Source organism: Varanus komodoensis, unplaced genomic scaffold (genome assembly GCF_004798865.1).
Source record: "Varanus komodoensis strain SLA01 unplaced genomic scaffold, ASM479886v1 scaffold24, whole genome shotgun sequence".
Lineage (NCBI taxonomy): Eukaryota > Metazoa > Chordata > Lepidosauria > Squamata > Varanidae > Varanus > Varanus komodoensis.
Genome location: NW_025335641.1, coordinates 4,495,101 through 4,514,024, shown reverse-complemented (window position 1 = coordinate 4,514,024; position 18,924 = coordinate 4,495,101). Strand labels below are relative to the sequence as shown.

The window sequence follows — 18,924 nt, the reverse complement described above, 5'->3', positions numbered from 1 at the left end:
GTGGCGCAGTGGTTTAAACCGCTGTGCTGTTGGGCTGGTTGATTGAAAGGTCACCGGTTCGAATGTGCGCAATGGGGTGAGTTCCCGTTGCTCTGTCCCAGCTCCTGCTAACTTTGCAGTTCGAAAGCATGCAAATGCAAGTAGATAAAAAGGTACCCCTTCGGTGGGCAGGTAACAGCGTTCCGTGCACTTCGGTGTCTAGTCATGCCGGCCACATGACCACGGAGACCGTCTGCGGACAAACGCTGGCTCCCTCGGCTAGGAAACAGAGATGAGCACTGCCCCCTAGAATCAGGCATGGCTGGACTTAATGTCAAGGGAGAAACCTTTACCTTTACTTTAATGTATAGGCATATATGCAAATTTAGAAAGGATGACTATATTTTAAATAGAAATACATAGAAACATAGAAACAGAGCAAGTCAGAAGAGGCCTCCTGGGCCATCTAGTCTGACCCCCGGCTCCAGCTGGCTCCACTCACGACATGCCCACCATGTGCATGTCCAGCCTATCTTTGAACACCCTCACCGATGGGGCCTCAGCGACCTCTCGTGGAAGCCCATTCCACACCCTCGGGGTCCTGACTGTCAGGAAGTGCTTCCTGGCATCCAAATGGAACCTTGGCTCCCTGAGCTTTGCTCCGTTGGAGCGCGTTCTGCCTTCCTCTGCAGGGGAGAACAGGTCTGTACCCATCTCCATGTGACATCCCCTCACATACCTGTATGTCGCCAACATATCCCCTCTGAGTCTCCTCTTCTCCAGGCTGAAGAGACCCAGTTCCCTCAGTCTCGCCTCATACGGCATCCCCTGCAAACCGGCCACCAACCTTGTGGCCCTAAGCTGCACTGACTCTAACCTGACTATATCCTTTCTGTAATGAGGGGCCCAAAGCTGAGCACAATACTCCAGTTGCAGGCACACCAGAATCATACAGAGTGGTAGTAATACCTCTCTTGATCTAGCAGCCACACTTCTGGCTATGATACAGTCCATTTCACCATAGTGGGGAGACTGTGACTGCATGACCTACGTACCTGCTCAGTCTGCTGTCAAGGTACAGCAGGGTAAACTTGATGGATAAACTTCAAAGTTTCTGCTCTGCCTTCTTGAGGTTCTTTATAATTGGTCTGGTCACCCCTTCAAACAGAGGGCGCTTTCAAACAGAGAAACAGCCCTTCAGACAGAAGGCTGCCCTTTAAGGTAGGATACATGGCCATCCTAATGTATGGAGAACTTAATATTGGCTCAAGGAATAAAAGAAGTGATATTGCCATTCCAGGCCAAGTGATGTGGAGGTAACAAAATATGGCCTGTATTTGATAATGACTGACAGCTTAAATATGGATGTGTTTGCATATTCAGAATGTCTCATATAGAATTCTCAGTTCTGATTTGGCAAAGGAACAATCCCAAATTTAAAAATGTCGTCTGCTTGCTCTGCTGGTAACACTTCTTCAACCCACACTTTGAAACCCCTGAATGTGTAATGCACAGATTTACTTGTCCACCTCTTTGCTGACTTTTCTCAGTTGAACAGGGAAGGCAGGCTGCTCAACTGTTTATAGTCAGTTCCATGTGCCAGCACAATGCTGCACTGTCTGACTGGTGAGCTCAGAGGGGAATGTTTTAAAAATATAAAATGGCTCCATTGACTTTTTCTTCTTCTTTAAATCAGGAAAATGTTGCTTGTTAATATTAGCTGGTGGAAAAGCTTCCTTTTAAGAAAAACAACGACTCAGTCCTATATTTGAGGCCTGGGTTGTTGACACAAGAGAAAGGACTAGAATGTTGCTGGATTTGGTGCCATCACCTTCACCGGGAGGAGACTGAGGATGCAGTCAGAGGAAGCAACGGGTCTGCATTCCCTTATATGTCTTGTGTGGGAGGCTGTCAGAATAGTAACCCTTAAAACTAAGCAAGCACAGAGCTTACATTCAGATAGCTTCCCTGCATATGCTGAACCACAAGGAGAACAGAAAAAAATAGAAACAAACAAAAAGTGGTAATTGAAAAATCCCATTTGCTGACTTCTGCTAGTGCAAAGCAGAACTGCCAGTTCCTATAGCATCATCCATAGAGATAGCACTTTGGGACACAGCTGTCCATTTTGGCTCCATCTTAAAATGTAGGTGTCTGTGAAGATACTTGTGGGTTGTCAGTTCACACAGAGCACCACTTCAGAAAGCTATTTATATGGGAGCTGGGCAACATGCAGGCCACGTACAGGCCCTATCACTGCAGTTTCATTTGTCGATGTAGCATAAAGGGAGAAATTCTGGAAAAACCCATGGGAGCACATGCCTTGTTTGGAGGCAGAATTGTACTCTCAGAAGCCTCTGGAGAACATGATTTTCCTTGCATACAACAAGCTCATGAACCTTTTTTCCTTACAAAATCTCCAGGTTTTTTTTTTTTTCTTTAACCACCTCTAATTTTAGCAGTGATTTCAGCGGAAAAGCAGATGAGTCCCTAGGGGCTCCAGGGAAGCAATGTAGCCCCCAGTCCCTAAAGGCTCCCCACTTAGTAGAATGGTATCAAGTCTTTTTAGTTTTTATCTCATACCTTCATATTACCATGATCACTGTTCCAAATTATGGAAGAACTCGGTATTGCTCTCTTTTCCTCCTGTAATAGTCATGCAAATATAAGTGGGCTAAACAAAACATATATGAATACGTATAGCAACAGAAATGCAGAACCATAACCCAAAATAACAGAAAAATACATCTTACCCAGAGCTGCCTGTTGTCCACAGCAACCACCCCAAGCAAGACCCACTTCTAGCACACCTGATGGCCTCTGAAAACCATAAGTTGCTGACTTGGCAGCCGGAGTCCACCTGGGCCTGTCCAGACACAGAGTAAGGACCAGGTCCTGCAGGTCTCACAGATGGTCTCTTGCTGGACACTGCTGGTTTTGTTCTCTTTCTTGCCAGCTTCATCAGCTAGTTGTCTCTTGTGGAAGTCCATAACTTCACCTTTCAGTGATGCGTAACTCTTAGATTCCTGTGTGGTGCTGTTGTTTACAAAGTCATGCCTTGTACACAGCCTTTTGAACACTGAACTCCAAGACCAGGGATGGGGAAATATGTAGGACACCAGACGCTGCTTGGCTCCAGCTCACAACTATTCTGACATTTGTCCATGCTACCTGAGGCTGCGGAAGTTGAAGTTCAACAACATCTGGAGGGCCTCAGATTCCCCACCCCATTCTAAGACTTCCCTCTTCTTTGCCTACACATAACAGTGGGTCCTTCATCCTTCGTTTACTTCATGCTATTCCTCTGTATATGCAATTCTACCACAGAACTTTGAAAAGTGTAATTTGGTTGTGTCTACTGTTGTAGCAATGACATAATATTCTATACAAGCGGCTGCCTCAGGCCGTGTCATGTGGTATGAGCCCCCATTCAAGAGCACCACAGTTGCTCGTGGGCTGGCTTTGGATGATGGGATGATTTTAATCCCTTGCCAGCTGTTAAGTAACTCGGGAGTGGCCTTGGCCATGTTACTTCTTCCTTAAGATAATGTAGTTTCCGTACTGGTTTGTGGCGAGGGCTAGAATGAACTGCAGATCCATTTTCCATGAAATAGGATGGAAAAGAAATGTAATAGTGGCAAAGTAGGCACTGCACTGGTATAGGCAGGAGCACAGTGAGGGTAGAGAAAAGATCTAAGTTAAAAATTGTTGCTATTACTCCCTGGAATCTTTAATACTAGCAATTTTCTTCTCTATAGATATTTGTTATTTTTGACAGCTCTGCATTTTGGTAGAGTCAGGGACAGCTGGCATGATGACAGGAGATGTAAAAAATGAATGCTTTGTCAGTCTCCGTCTGGATGTTACCATCATTTTAATGCTAATGTGGTTTCTCCACAGTATTTTTCCCATCTAAATGTAGGGAAATAAAGCCTCCTGATATTTATGGGATTTTACTAGATTAGCTAACAACCTTTAAAGCAATGGGGCAGCTCATTTGGAGAGGGGGGGTTGCTAGAAGTGCCACCTTAGATAAAATATTACACGAGTCAAGTAAGTATAAACAAAACCATGGTCTATGAAATGGTTTCTTATGTGAATTTGGGATTAAGGCCAAGAGTATGTCTAGGCTTTAGGGAAATTTATTAGCCAAGGTCAACTGTATTTCTAGGACTCGGAAGAGGGGATGGCAAAGAATTTGCCAACTGGAGTCAGTTCCCTGCCTTCTTTTTATGGAGAGTTTTGAGAGTTTTCTCTACCCACCCCACGCCTTTTACTTTTAAACTTGCACAGTGATGCTGTTTGCAATTTTGAATTTCCTTCTTCCTATATTGCCACATATTAGTAATCCTTCCCCGTACTGAATGCATGAGCACAGCATGTTGTTTTCCTGAGAAGTTGTTAAACGTTAACCATGCTTCTTATTAATTTATTGAGACATAGTTTTGCTGCAGAACTTGTTCTCTCCTCCTACCCTGTTGATTCCATCTGAACAGATGTGCTGCTGGCCATCTCAGCTAATGCTCAACTCTTTCCTTACCTGTCATTTTGATTTTATTCTGAATCATGCTATGTGTTTTGTTGAACAGCCTGTTAAATGTAGAACCATAAAGCTGGACATTTCTCCTCCAAACTGTTTTTATTTTCATTTTGTATTTCTGACTATTCCCTACTATTCCTGTTCATTCCTATCATTCTTCTACTTCTTACCATCCCCTTCCATGGAATCCATTAATGTGTTCCCACAATTCCCCTCAGAATCCAGTAATTCACAAATACCAGAGCCCAGGGTGGCAAAGGCCCAATTTAAAATACCAGCTTCCAGCAGTTTCTGTATAAAAGAAGCATAGAAGAAGTTTCTTGGCCTCTTAGTGTTTTGTACCCTTCAGGCGCCGGCTGCAAGATTTCCCAGTTCCTAACGGTCTGCCTCCTCCTAAAAATTCCTATGCTTTGTCCCCGTAATTCTCTTCCTTGCTGTCCATTCATTTTTCTGCTTTATTTCACTTACATCTACACACACACACACACATTTTGCTCTGGGTGGTTATTTTCCAGGATATTAATAAGGTAGGGATATGCAACCGTGATTTTCCACTGTGGGATAGAAGGAGGACATCTAAGGTGCTTCTTATATCATCACAGAAGCAAACATGAGGGGGAGTTACCCTCTTCTATCCAGCCAATGCAATACTTTAAGAAGGTCAAGAGGTACAGTTGCCTGTTTCCCAGTGTGCTTTTAAGATCACATCTGTTTATTTCTTAGGAGCATCTGTACTATAAAACATCGGTTCTATACACCAAACAACTTACTGTATGCGTACTAAGCAATTCAGCCATGAAGTAGATCTGCATGCCAAGATCATACGTATAAAGGTGACTCCGTGACCCTTTTTGATAATACTGTAATAGTAGGCATACTAAAGTAATTATATGCCTTGTTCTTAGAAGGCACTGGAATTCTGATTTTCCAGCATGGAAATATATCTTCTTGCCCCACATCGTTCCCTACATCACCTTCATCCCTATCATCTGAAACAACACATCTTGTTAAGGCACACTCACTGCCAAAGAGGGCCATGGTCTCTGACCTTTGCCAGGAAGATGGGTCCCCACTGCAACATACGTCATAGCCAGGCAGAGCTTCCATTTTATAAAGGGAATACAGAATCCAAGAGGTAGATTTGTAACCTGGAGCTGCTTTTGGTGTCTAATATATATGGCAACAGTGGCCAGGAATGCTTTCATCATTTATGCCTGCTTTCTGAATGACTGTATAAAACTGCATTAAGCACATTGCAATAAATTGTTATGAGAATAGTAAAAGAAAATGCAGGAAATACTCCTGAATTACATGGGGGAATGCAATTTTTTTACCTTAAAACTTTCCTGTGACTCTTGACTCTCTTGCAGTGAAAACAGTGAAAATCTAAAACAGTTTACCTATGTCAGCAGGATTACAATCAGGATTCTGGTTAGGGTCTATCCCATCTAATCCTTAATGGGGAACTTATTGAGAAACACAGGATAGGTTAGACATGCATAAGATCATTGCAATAAGTATTGCAATAATAATTGGTAAATTCTGCAAGCATCAGTGATAATTTGTACTTTTAAAGATATTTCTGTTCAAATTCCAAGTGTGTGGTACTCAGAAAGACTGCTCCTGCTGCTGGCTGCACAACACTCAGTCAGTCTGGGAGCTTCGGTTGTGCAAAACCCCTTGTCCAATCTGGGTTCTGCAAAAGGGGAGCAGCCATGGCAGCCATCTTAACTCCTTGCAAACCTTTCTCATCATAACTCCTCTCAAATGGCAGAAGTGTGGTAGGGACATGGAAAACAAGGTGGTGGAGCAAGACGACCTTGCAACCTCTCTGGGATTTATCTTTACAAGATTTATTCAAGGCTCAGTCCCAGAAATGCTTTCCATGTCAGAGGCCAGCCCTGCAGAGGTGTGAATAAAGAGCTGAGCACTGAATATTTTCAGCTTAACAAATACTTACGGGGTGGGGTGGGGGGCAGCTGCAGGCACTTAAGGGATTGAGGGCCAGACTTGTAATACACAACCTGCATAAAATCTGCACATATTAATTTATATCTGCATATGCAAATTTGGAAGTTAATACTAGAATATATTTAAATGACACAGGAGGCAAAGCCACCCAATTAATTTCTCATGATAAGTCATTCAAAATATAGTCTTCAGGTAATTTGCACCTTGACCCAGATCATCTCCAACCAGTGGAAAAAGTTTTTAAAAACCAGTGCTAAATTGCCACACTGGGGAAGATTTGGATGTGTGCCGTGCATGGGGAAGGGAGAGTTAACTCTTATTACTTCAGTCTGCAGTTTCCTTTGGAAAATTGCTACTTGCATGGCAATTAAACTGGGGGCGGAGTGGAATCCATTGGTACCAATGGACAGCGAGTGTTCTGGAGAACAGATCCAGGGAGCTGGGAAGCAGATTGGACCCCAGGGTCCCACAGGCCCGGGTCTAGCAGCATGTCTGGTTACCACCAAGGTCCACCCTTCTAAGAAATGGAGTTGAGAATATGAAATCAGAGAATAAATCTAGGGACCTGGGAAATGGGCAGATGAGCTACACGATTGCCTGTTCCGAAGGCTGTCTAGGTGCTAGTGGGTGATAGACAACAGTTCTTAGGGTTCTTTCTCTTTAAACTGGAATTGGACAGACAAACAGAGGATGCCTTCAAACAGAGGCTGTGTTAGGAAAAGGTTTTCTAGATCAGGATGCCTGAATCTCAGCCCCATCAAGTTGCTTCCTACAGACACCTGCTGAAATAAAGCAGCCCCGATGATCTCTGTTGGGTCAGATCCCGCTGAATTACCTGGCTTTTTGTCCCCATGTTCTTCACCTCTTTCTGCTCTTGATTTTTTCCGCCTGAAGATTTTCCTGACTCAAATACCCTCCTCTCCCTTACCAAACATCCCTTTTTACAAATACGGAGTGTCCTTAGGAGACAGTGTTTTAAATACATGCACACAGAGACAGACTTTAAATGATATGTGTATTAGAATATGCAAATTGATGGTGCTTTTCTCTGTGGCTCTGAGCCCTGGATCTTTGCAAAACTAATACTAGTTCTGCCCTGCAGTTCTCTGTAAGCGATGATACTTGGCCCACCCTATGAGTTTGGAAAAGATTCCCTTCACTAGACAAACATATGCCTTTGAAAAATGTTGCGACTCTTCATTTAGTATTACATCCTATTATTTTGGTTCCTTGGGAAGAATGTCATTTTACTACTTGTTGGGGCTTAGAGGCAAATGATGCTGAATGGCTTTCTGAGTCTTGATACAAATCAGTGTTTTAAAAGAAATGCATTAGGGAACCAACTAGGCATGTCATTTACACTCCCTCTGGCATATGACCAGATAGATGGAGTTTCATTGAGACTTCTTGGTGATGCGCTGAGCTAAAGTGTGGGAAAAATCCTCCAAACTGAACTTAGCTTTTTGTCTTCCATGCCATTTCGAACCCTGGAATATTTGTCCTTCCCTTTATTTGGACTTTGCTTGCTCTTGTGCAGTATCTTTTGCTCTAGCATCTGTCAACTCTATTTAATCCATGTAAAAACAATACATTTCTTTTAGCATAAGTGAAAAAAGCAGACAGAACAAAGAACAATAGGAGTCCAGCTGCTCAATTTATTCGTTTTAGCCCCCCAAAAAGAGCTGCAGAGATTATGGCCTTAGTTCTAAACACTTGAGCATGAATAAGTTCCTTTGATTTTAATAAATTAGACTGTGTTTGCAAGGCTGTGTTTTCTTTCCAGGGTGAATGGTTATCCACTTTTGTGCTTGTGCAATGTGATCGGCAACACACTGTGGTTCCAAGCCAGATGATATTGTAGACTGAGTTGACTCCTTGAATGACTGCATGCATAACTGCAAGGATAAAATTGGTACAAGGACTGTACTCTTTTCTAGGCAATTGCATTTACAATTTCAGCAAAATTCTCAACAGTGTCTAAAATTCCAATCAAGGGTATAGTTTAGACTAAATCATAAAATTAAAAGCAGTGTATCCTGCTTTTTCTACAGTCAGTCTTTTATATTTAGTAACAACTGTAGTAATGTTATTAATATAGGCCAGTCATATATTACCATTTTTTATTTTTGAAGCAAAGCGTGAAGCACCACTGCATGTATCCTAGTGTAATTCTTCTTAATCATGGGCCTCATCATGTAGAACTAGTGCAATGGCCAAACCTGGGGCATTTGCTTGAAGCACGTGGGTCAAAGTCCCCTAGTACTCCTTGGTGCCTATAGGTATTTGGACAATCGCCCTCCCTACCAGTCCTGGTGCTTGAGCTCCCCCAACCCTGCCAAGTCTGCCACTAGAGGCAGACCCAACTTAGGGTCCCCGTACATTTTTATTACAGTCAAGAGGCAGAACCTGGCAAGTCAGGGCATGAGGCAGCGCCCACAGAAAGGGGCGGGGGCGCAGAACCTGACCCCAGTCCCACCGCTTTGGCTCTCCAGCTGGGATTCCTCAGACGACCAAGCCCCTTCCCTCGGCTTTTCTGCCGTTCCCCTGCATTCGAACACGTGGAAATGCCTCTTCTAACAAAACCAGGCAAGTGTTTGGGTCCTGCGCCTTTTGCCATTGGTCTAGCCCTTTTTTGCTTTCAGCCCCACCTAGGAAAGCAGTCAATGAGAGTATCCCCAGAATGGAATTCGGCCTGGGGGAAAAGGGGCTCGGCACCCCTGGTCTTAAATGGGAAGCTCTTGCATCTGCGTGCAATTCCTGTGCCACCGAACTCAATCAGCCACACAGCAATCAGGCTATGACGTACTGTATTTTTCCGTCTATAAGACGCCCCAATTTATAGGATCCCCCCCACTTTTCTTACTGGTCTCCGAGCAAGAAAGCTGCTGCTACGGCCACACACCCACCGCCTCGCTGCCCCCCGTGCACACACCTGCCCGCGATCACGCCAGTCTGCCCCCCGAGTGACCGCGATCGGGCCAGTTCTCTCCCCCGCCCTGAGCTCACCCGCGGTTCTCCTCTCAGCCCCCTGTGTATAAGACACCCCTCCATTTTTAGGTAAATATTTTTAAGAAAAAGTATCATCTTACACACAGAAAAATGCGGTACCAGTGTATGTATGTACAGTATGTATGTATTTATTTATTTAAAACTTTTCTATACTGTCCCTTCACAGAGGTCTTGGGACAGTTTACTATATCAAACTGCAACTGCACCGCTGCTGGTAAACAGGTATTAATCTCCACAGAGAAGAGATGCTTTAAAAAAGGTGAAGCAAACCTCATATATTAATTATGTAATCGAGGGATTAAATACATAGAAACTTTTCTAGGAAAGATTTACACATTTTAGAGATAAGGGACATCAATCAAAGCTTGAGAGATGGCAACACATATAAACTTGTTTTTGTTTCTCTCATGCACACTGACAGGGCTCATATAACCATACTTAACATGCTCACTCTGGCCCCCATAATTTTAAATGGTTAATTAATTTTTAATTTGCCCTTTTAAAAATAGCAGGTGTTAGCATGCAGTGCAATCTATTGATTGGCTGTGATTACTTCAGAATTGCTTCATTGCTACTTTGTTCCTTTTCTTTTAAGGTTCAAGCAATTTGCAATGATTCCCTCTACTGCCACACATATGCGCACACACTTTTGCACACTTGTCTATGGCACTGGAGCGGCAGTAGAGTAAAACAAAGACACCACTGAAATGCCATCAGTACTGACATGAACCATTTATGCAAAAATCATAAGCACTTTTCATACATTTGCAGCTAAGCACTAAGAACATGTGCCAGTGTTGTGGACAGCATCCTTGCAGAGTACTGAGTTCAGCAAACCGTGAGGAATACTATGCAGCTTGCTCATTTATAAGCTGTGTGCCCTGTTAACAGTACAGCTGTTATGTAGCCCATCTAGGAATCCGCATATATACATGTGAATCAAAGCAGTGTTTTCCCAAGATGGTCCCCATAAGTTTTTATTAGAGTGAAATCTGAATACACTGTTTATTGACGGACTGAGTTCTGCTTTGTTTGCGGGGGGGGGGGGGTTGTATGTGTGTTTTGAATTTCTCCTTCCTCTGTTTAAGGCAGATGCTTTAATCTTCATCATAAACAGAGGACATATATATTTAAAAGGAAAATTACATATATACCTAATGAGGTTGAAAACAATCAGCATCTGATCTAATCCTCAGCCACTCTGGTAAAGTGCTATAAATATATACACGCCTATATTAATATGGAAAGGGGCTGTGCGCCCAGAAAGTCTCTTGGCAGCTCCTGCTGTCTGGTTAGAAAAGGAAGCGAGCAACAACATTTGAACATTCAGTTCTGAGACTTGAAAGATTTCTGGATTTTATTATGGACTCAACAGGGTTTTCATTATGCCTGTGGCCAAGCGGAGAAGTTTACGCAAGAGGAACATATTGCCATTGAACATGTTTGTAATTTTACACATTGTTAAATAATTGAGATAAATATACACCTTCAAACGGTACACAGACTGAAAAATGCCGTGAGTGGAGAAGGCTGCATGTCAGGACAGATTGACAAGGGTAAACAAAGGCAAAAGGACATCCAGAACCCTACCCTTAATTTGTCTACTTGTACAAGAAGCATCCAACTCTGAACTACTGAAATTAATGGCAGACTGGATATTTACTTCAGGGTGTTTTTAAAAAAGTTGTGCTGTTCTTGCGGCTTGGAAAGCCCCAAGGTCACTGCAGTCACTTCTCCAAACTGGCTTATGTCCTGCTATCAGAGGAGACCTATGAAATTGGGGACAAAACAGCTGGTATATCAGTAGGGGTGGTAGTGGTGGTGGGAACACCACAATAAATTTAATAGGTTCCAATTAACGTGCTGAATTAACATAGGATTGTGTTGCATCAAAAAGGGACAAAATAATCAAAATGTCAATAGCCAACATCAACATGGATATATTGCTTGTGGCTCCATACAATAAAACAATCTCGTATGTTACTGTATCACTTATACAGTTTATTGGTCCCCTCTGGATAAACCAACAGGGCAGTCCTATACTCCCTATACTTTCTCTATATACTTCAGAGCTATGCTGAAGCTTATATCAGGATAACTACTGAGGATTGCTAGCAGAAGTAGACTTAATTCAGGGAGTGTGAAGGACTTGGTGAACTCTATTGAGTCATAAGCAGATATTGTCCTGGTTAAGACTGGCATATAATATTTATTAAGCAGAGAAAATCAAGCTAGAATTCTTACAGAATGAGACCACCACTACTGAAAGACATATTGAGCATGTTAATCATTTTAAATACAAGGAAGCCAAGCTAAAAAGGAAAGTGTTTTGGCTGTACCTGGCTGCTTGGTAAATCTGTCCCTGCTTATGACTCCTGTTGCCATTAAAGAATCTCTATTGGATCCAGAGCTGTTAGTCCTGTACTTTGAGTGTCACTGCTTTCACTGTTAACCCTTAGCTTATACCTTTTTCTGTGTGATCCCCCTGTCATTGCTATTGTAATAGGGAGCCTATAATTTTCCAGAAATATCTTTGAAAGCACAATAATAGCAGTAGAATTAAAGCAAAATGTAAGAACAACAGCTATTTCCATAGATTCTATAATGTGTGATAACAGCCTCACAATACCTATATGGAAGGCAACATTCAGCTGGTAGCAATGGCAGAAAAGCCACAGTGATACCACATATGACCTTTTCACTACACCCTCCTACCTAAAAAACAAAATCATCCTGCAGTGCTTGCAAGCATCAGGTCCGGACTGGGATTCTCTTTATGAAGTGAATTGAATTTGCTGGCAGCCTAAACACAGCAGCAGATCAATACTTTTTGTGGGACCACCCAGGGAATATATGACCACCATTCCAATGGCAAAACTCCATTAATCTGCAGGCTAGTGACTAGGAGGACTCCTACACTAAGAGACCACGAATGATAAAGCATAGGTTCTGCTATGAAACTAGATATTTCACACAGATACTGCAAAAAGTCTGTATTTATGTCTGTGTGAGGTCATTCTCTCAAGAAGAACAGGAAGAGAGCCACATCAACAAGGAAGACTACATATCACACCAGCAAGTTCACAGGAGGCAGCTCTGCTACATGGAAGTTTAGTGAGAGGAGGTACTGTAATAGAAATAAGAAGCGTGATAGTGACACCAACCCTAGGAACAGATACTCAGTTTCCGACAGCTCAAACTTTTGGTGAGGGGGCTTGGTTGGTGTCAGTGACAGCTACTGTAGAGTGTTGGGCTAACTCTGAGTTCTAGTCTCCAGTTAGCCATGAGGCAGAGGCGGATGCTGGGCCACCACCTAGTTTTTAAGAAACTGTTCATTCCTAAAGATTTGGTTTAGGGTGCTGGCCAGGTGAAGAAGTGCCCATTTGCAGAAGATATTTCCTCAGAAGTAAAGGCCCCTTTGTGAGCAAAACGCCCCTCACAAATAGTCTTCTGACAAAATGCTTCTATGTCTTGGCACCTGAGTCACAGGTGATGCTTTAAAAGCATCTGTTTATAGGCTCCCAGTTGAGATACATCTTAATTCAGTTCCTCATACCTTGAAATCTTGTTTTCCCTTGCACTGTGCTTTCATGTGTCTGACTTTGGATATGACCCTTTTGTTGGAATACCCTGCATTCTAGATTGGTAATACTGTGCATGTGAATTTTTGCTTGTCTACTGACTTTACAAAGTTGATTTGTCTGTATTTGCCCCCATTGTAAAAGGATGGTCACACCTTAGTCACACGCCACCAGAGGAAGGTTCCAGGGACTACAAATACCCTTTTCTTCCCAACTCCTTTAAGTTTAGGATGATTCCAGCTGCATAATCTGATAGAGAAGGCTCTTATGTGAAGGTGTAGCTCAATAAAATAGCACAAGCTTAACAGAGCAGCTGCTAAAAGCCTCTCTTGCACTCTGAAGAGCACTGCAAACAGAAAAAGCTCTTTTCTTTGCAGGTATTGAATGACTGCCTGTGGGAAAACAAATCCTTTCCTTCATTCTGTATGCCTCAGCCTTGCTCCCTAACTTCCTCCAATGTCTACATCTGGAGACTCACCCTTGGGAGGATCGATCATATTAAGACTGCTCACCCATCCAGGGAGTTGCATAAGAGCCTTTTCTGCAGTTCCTGTTTGCCCTTCTCCATGTACCTAGTTCTTTTGCTGCATGAAAAATAAGTCAGGCGAATGCTTGGTGCTCACCAGCAAGGGTGTTTGCACTCCCTGATGCCATCAGCAGAACATCTGTGGGCTTCTGTTCTGACCCTTTCTGTGCAGTGCACACATATTCTCTATAGCCTTTCCGGGAGCTGCTGCTGCAACCTGTTGAATAATAGAATGCTGTTGAGTCCTGCACATACCTCTGATTGGAGGGTAGAGCGTACCCTGTGGCCATGGGGACGCTACATACCTTAGGCTTAAATTTATGTTGGGGAAGCTGGAGGATGCTTATAAGTCATACCTGGAGTCAAAAGGCTCTTGCTTACTAGTGAGCAACTCTGTTTTACTCATCTGTGTATCATTTTGTCTTTGCATTTCAAGTTGTATGAGGACAGTCGAGGTTGCTCTAGGGATTATATCTGGAATCCTTCAGCAAAATACTGTATCTGGACTCCTGCAGACACATCTTAAGTATCTGCATAGTGGATAACTTATGTGTAAAGGGCTTATTTCACCAACATGTGTGGATGCAGGATGATATATCCTCATGCCTTGTGTCTTGGTACCACTTACAATATTTTGTTGGACTACCGGTGTGGGGAACACATGACTAAGCAAATACAGGATTTCAACTAAGTTCTCCCCTGTGCCCTGCTGCACATGGACGGACACACACACAATCTCAACTCTGCGCAGTTTCCCCCTTGAAGTTGCAGTGCACCACTGGCCCAATGGTAGTACAATGTCAGTGTAAATCCAGTGTCCTGGTGTATTATTTTGTTCTATAGGAATGGTGGTGGTCTTGTCCCTGCCCAGTCGGCATGGTTCAGGGATAATGTTACTGTATAACTCCTATGGAAACCAGTGGGACAAGGTCATCTCAACTAAAATATAGCTGGGTCAGGATCTTTAATGAATAATGAAAGTCCTCAGCAGATACACATTCAAAATATTTGGTCCCAAGCACAGCACACTTTCTGCTTCTTCCCAAAATCTACAATCTGCAAAGGTTGGTTTATGTCTAAAATGAGGGTGTTGGTGCAATGCTTAGTCTGGTCCCAGTGAGATGGAATTGTAAGGAGCACAGCTACTCAGGGTGCCGTGCCACACTAAAGAAGCCTTGCAGGAGCATTACTCACACCTGAGTTGGGTTCTTCAAAAGGTGATCACAATGCAAGGCATTGCTTCATCCAGAGAAAGAAATTATTGATGGGTTAGAACAGCTGCTTGGTTTCTGTTATGGTAAAAATTGATATATAGATCAGGAATTCACGTTGTCTAGTAAGAATCTTCATTTCATATGCCAAGGTGGCTTCTGACTCTCCAGTGCCTGCAGATTTTGAAACATGAAAACCTAAAAGTGTGTGTGTGTGTGTGTGTGTGTATAGTGTACACACACACACACACACAGAAAGACAGAGTACTTTTTTGTGAAGTCTTCCCTGCTACACCTAAATCCATTTCAAGGATATCACAAATTCACAAAGCTTTTAAGAATAAAAATATTGTGGTACTTTTCAAGAAGTATCACCAGCTGATTGGCTTTGACCTTGGCCAGACCATATGAGGCTAGACTGCCGTGCAAAATATTTGACTCAAAATAATTTTGTGTGGTTTCTGTTCACGTTGCTTGCAATGCATTCGCCTTGCATCACCCTGCTCATTACCATGCTTCTATAGCTGATGTACAAATTATTTTTTCCCTTTGCCAACACGCATGGAGTTATACTTGGCTGTCCCTTGTTTGTCTGTTATCCTCCCAGGTTGACCTTTAAAAAAATCTTTTCAAAAATTGTGCTCTTGTAGACTCATGTAATCCTGGAACAGAGCAACTGGAATGAGAAACAAATGGCACAATCCAGCCACAGTCAAGCGCCTTTAAGCCCTTGTCTGGGTAGAAAGCTGCCTCCACCCTTCCCAGCTCTTGCTGCAGTTTTTCCTCTGACCTTAGCTGGGGCAAAATAAGTGCTCTGTTCACCAGATGCCTTCTCTTCGTCTCTGATCTCCATGCATAAACTGTGGGAGCTCTGGAAATACCACTGTTAAGCAACTTTCCAGCAATTGCAGGCATTCTCTAGGAAATACAAGCCTCCTACCTGTTTGCACCTTGCAAGCCTGCCTTGTTTCACAGGTGTTCAAAAAATATCCTTGTTGCCATGAGGATGGGGCTGTCCTGTGTTGACTGCTAGCAACTGTGAGGCAGAGCGGGCAGTCCTTGGCCCAAGAATAGGCTTTGTCGACTGTCTGGCTCAATGACAGCATAGGCGGGGTCCATTTGGGTCATATAACCACCCGGTCCTTCAGCAGGGGAAGAGCTAGGCACTATTTTAGAAGCATGTATGTGTGCATGCAGGACATGTCTTGGAGAACTAGGTTTTGGTAGTGAGATAACATTCCCTGCATGTAACATATGTGCTAGAGCTTTTGATACTTTAAAATTCTAGAATCCCGCAGATAGTGGAATCTACTACCTTGTTCATAGAAAGCAATGTTTTAATGCAGAAGGAGATTTATACTTAGAACATGAGTGCTTAGGAGGGCTAGGATTAGAGGCCCAACTAGGGCAGAATACTACAAAGGAGGAACGGGAGGCAAAAATGCCCCTGCCCTGTCTAGCCCTAACAGCTCTGTATAGCCAGCTTCTGTCCTGCTGCATCACACTCTAAGGAGAGCCTTGTTGGATCACACTATGAATCCACTGGGTTCAGCATCTTGCTTCCCACACTTGTCAGCCAAATAAGAACATAGGAAACTGCAAGGTCATCAGTCCATAGCTTAGCAGTGTCTGTGGCAAGTGGCAGCAACTCTCCAGGGTTGCAGGCAGACATGTTTCTTCAGTGCTATCAGGAAGTGCCCAGGTGGGACAGTGAGGTTTTGTGCTCCAAGGGTCTCCCCTCAAAGCTACAGAATGCTTTTAGAAAGGAGAAGAGGGATTGCATGTTCCAATCCTTTATCCACTGATGTATCCTTCCCAGTCCCCGTCGCACCAGAACTAAAAGCTTGGCTCAACTTGAATACCTGTCTGCAAACACAATAAAATGCCTTCAGGTGTTCTTAAATCTCCTGCTGATTTTCATGATTCTTGTAATGATATTTGCCTTTTTTTCTGCACAAAGAAAAATCTGGGCTGCTGCTGGCGGGTGTGTGCGCAAATGGATGACTCACATGATCCAGTATGGATATTGGTGTTGAAGAAGAGATTTTTTTAAGCTTATGAAAACAATATGCAAAATAAAATCCATTGTAATATTTTGATAATGATGAATGTTACTTTGACCTCATTCTGTTTTATTTTAACCAGGAATCCAATTTTAATTATGTTTTAAGAGTTTTGGGGATGAGGAATAACAACTTGTTCTAAATGCAAGTGAAGCTTTAAAATAATGAGCCAAGCAGCTTGCATAATGCAAATATGACTTTACGCATCCTTCCCCAACCTGCTGGCCTCCAGATGTGTTTGACTGGAACTCCCATCATGCCTAGCCAACAGTTGGCCATATTGGCTAGAACACATCTGGAGAACACCAAATTGGGGAAAGCAGACTTTTAGGGACTCTGCAAGTCCCTGGCAAGGCTTCCTTCTCTACTAACCAGAGTTTCAACTTGCTGGCAACCTATATCTCATATGCCAATGCAGCCATGAGACCAAGACAACTAACATTCTATATCCTTGGGAGCTGATACAGGGCTCAAGGACTTAATTGTTCTCACCCGTCATTACCAGTCAAAAAACATGTCACTGAAGGTGACTAAAACAGTGCTAAAACAGCTGTAGCAGCCTTAGTTCTTAAGTTCGTGATGCTATGGCAAGCAGATATCAAAACCATTTTGATTTTTGGTTTTACAGCTCTAGGGTGCCTGTTGACCCTGAGCTGCGTATGTTTACCCTTGAGAAGAAGATTGAGGGAAGATACGATAGCACTTTTCAAACACTTGAATGGTGGTCATAAAGAGGAGGGCCAGGATTTCATCGCAGTCATCCCAGAGCACAGAACATGGAATAATGGGCCTAAGTTCACAAGAAGCCAGATTCTGGCTGGATATCAGGAAATTTTTCCTGACTGTTACAGCGGTACAGCAATGGAACCAATTACCCAGGGAAGTTGTCGGGTGCTTTAACATGCAGCCCTGAACTGAGCAGGCCTTGTAGGCCCCTTCCAACTCTAGTGGTCCATGATTCTATGATTCTAAGATCACAGCTGCATCCCAGCTGTATGTGCTGAGCCATTCCGCACCAAAATTGCCCAAAATCTGGGCCAAGAAAAGTAAAATTTTCCTACCAGTACACACAATGCACTTTTACTAGCTTTGCGTACATTTGTTTATTCTGTGTTACCATCCTTCTAGGCAAGTTGAAGGACAGCACAGTATGCACAAGGCACTTTTATCTTGAGATATTTTACTAGGTATTGCCCACATATTTTCAAGCCATTCTGTGTGGTCTCAGGGGCTAGAAACTTGCTTTTTAAAAAGCAAACCTGAAAAAGATCTAGAATGTTGACTTCTTTATGCACAGTATCAAATACTATTTTTTCTGCACTTGTGTGTACTGTAATTGTGAAATGTGCAGAGCATGGACCACCTTATACAGTTTTCTACAACAGTGTAATTGCACAATTCCCCCTAGCCAGACCTCATCTGTGTTGGTCACTACAGCAGTCACCAGGGGGAGCTTAAGAACCCCCTATAGTGACAGAGTAGCTGTGGAACGAATCACTTTTCTAATGCTGTCAGACAACCTTGTTCTACTTTATCTCCACCACTTGCTAACTGTAAAAGCTATACATCTGTTGTGGGGGAAAAGGTTGTTTGAGTCTTATGGGTTGGATCCAGATTCATGCTGGGCCTACTACACTGACCTAAGTAGATTTCTCTGTCTCCTAATCCCACAGCAGCCCCTTCATCCCCCAGAAATGTTACATCAAAAGCCAGGAGACACCAATAAATGGCACGAGCTCTGTTGTGTTGAGGAGACGGGGATTCCCAAGGAACTTTCTGCAAGTGAAGACCTGCTTCTCAAAGGAAACAAATCCTGGCCCCAACACAAGGTGGTGTTTATTTGAACGATAAATCCATTGTAGAGGGTTTGTTTTTATTTTAAATAAGTCATTTAAAATGTTTTTCATCAGGCCTGATCATGCTAAAGCATATTTAGTTAATGGACTCCTTCACAAGCAATCCATTTTAGAACTTGTGTTTTCTTCTTGCAATTACATGTGGTGTCTTGATAGTCTGCTATAATGAAATAGGGTTCATATTTTCA

General features: G+C 43.0%; 1 protein-coding gene across 7 annotated transcripts in view; it reads left to right on the top strand.

Moving 5' to 3' along the window:
• DDAH1 (dimethylarginine dimethylaminohydrolase 1) overlaps positions 1-18,924 on the top strand; it is a 156,821-nt gene that overhangs the window by 15,340 nt on the left and 122,557 nt on the right. For 5 of the 7 annotated variants that reach the window (XR_006414951.1, XM_044432456.1, XM_044432464.1 and 2 more), the window contains exon 1: positions 10,616-18,709. The exons of the other annotated variants lie outside the window; for them this stretch is intronic. Coding sequence is in view for 2 of the 5 variants with exons in the window: in XM_044432456.1 (XP_044288391.1) it covers positions 18,170-18,709 (540 nt within the window). In the remaining 3 variants the exon portion in view is untranslated. Of the gene's footprint in view, positions 1-10,615; positions 18,710-18,924 lie in introns of those variants that run through there. 7 annotated transcript variants of the gene reach the window in all.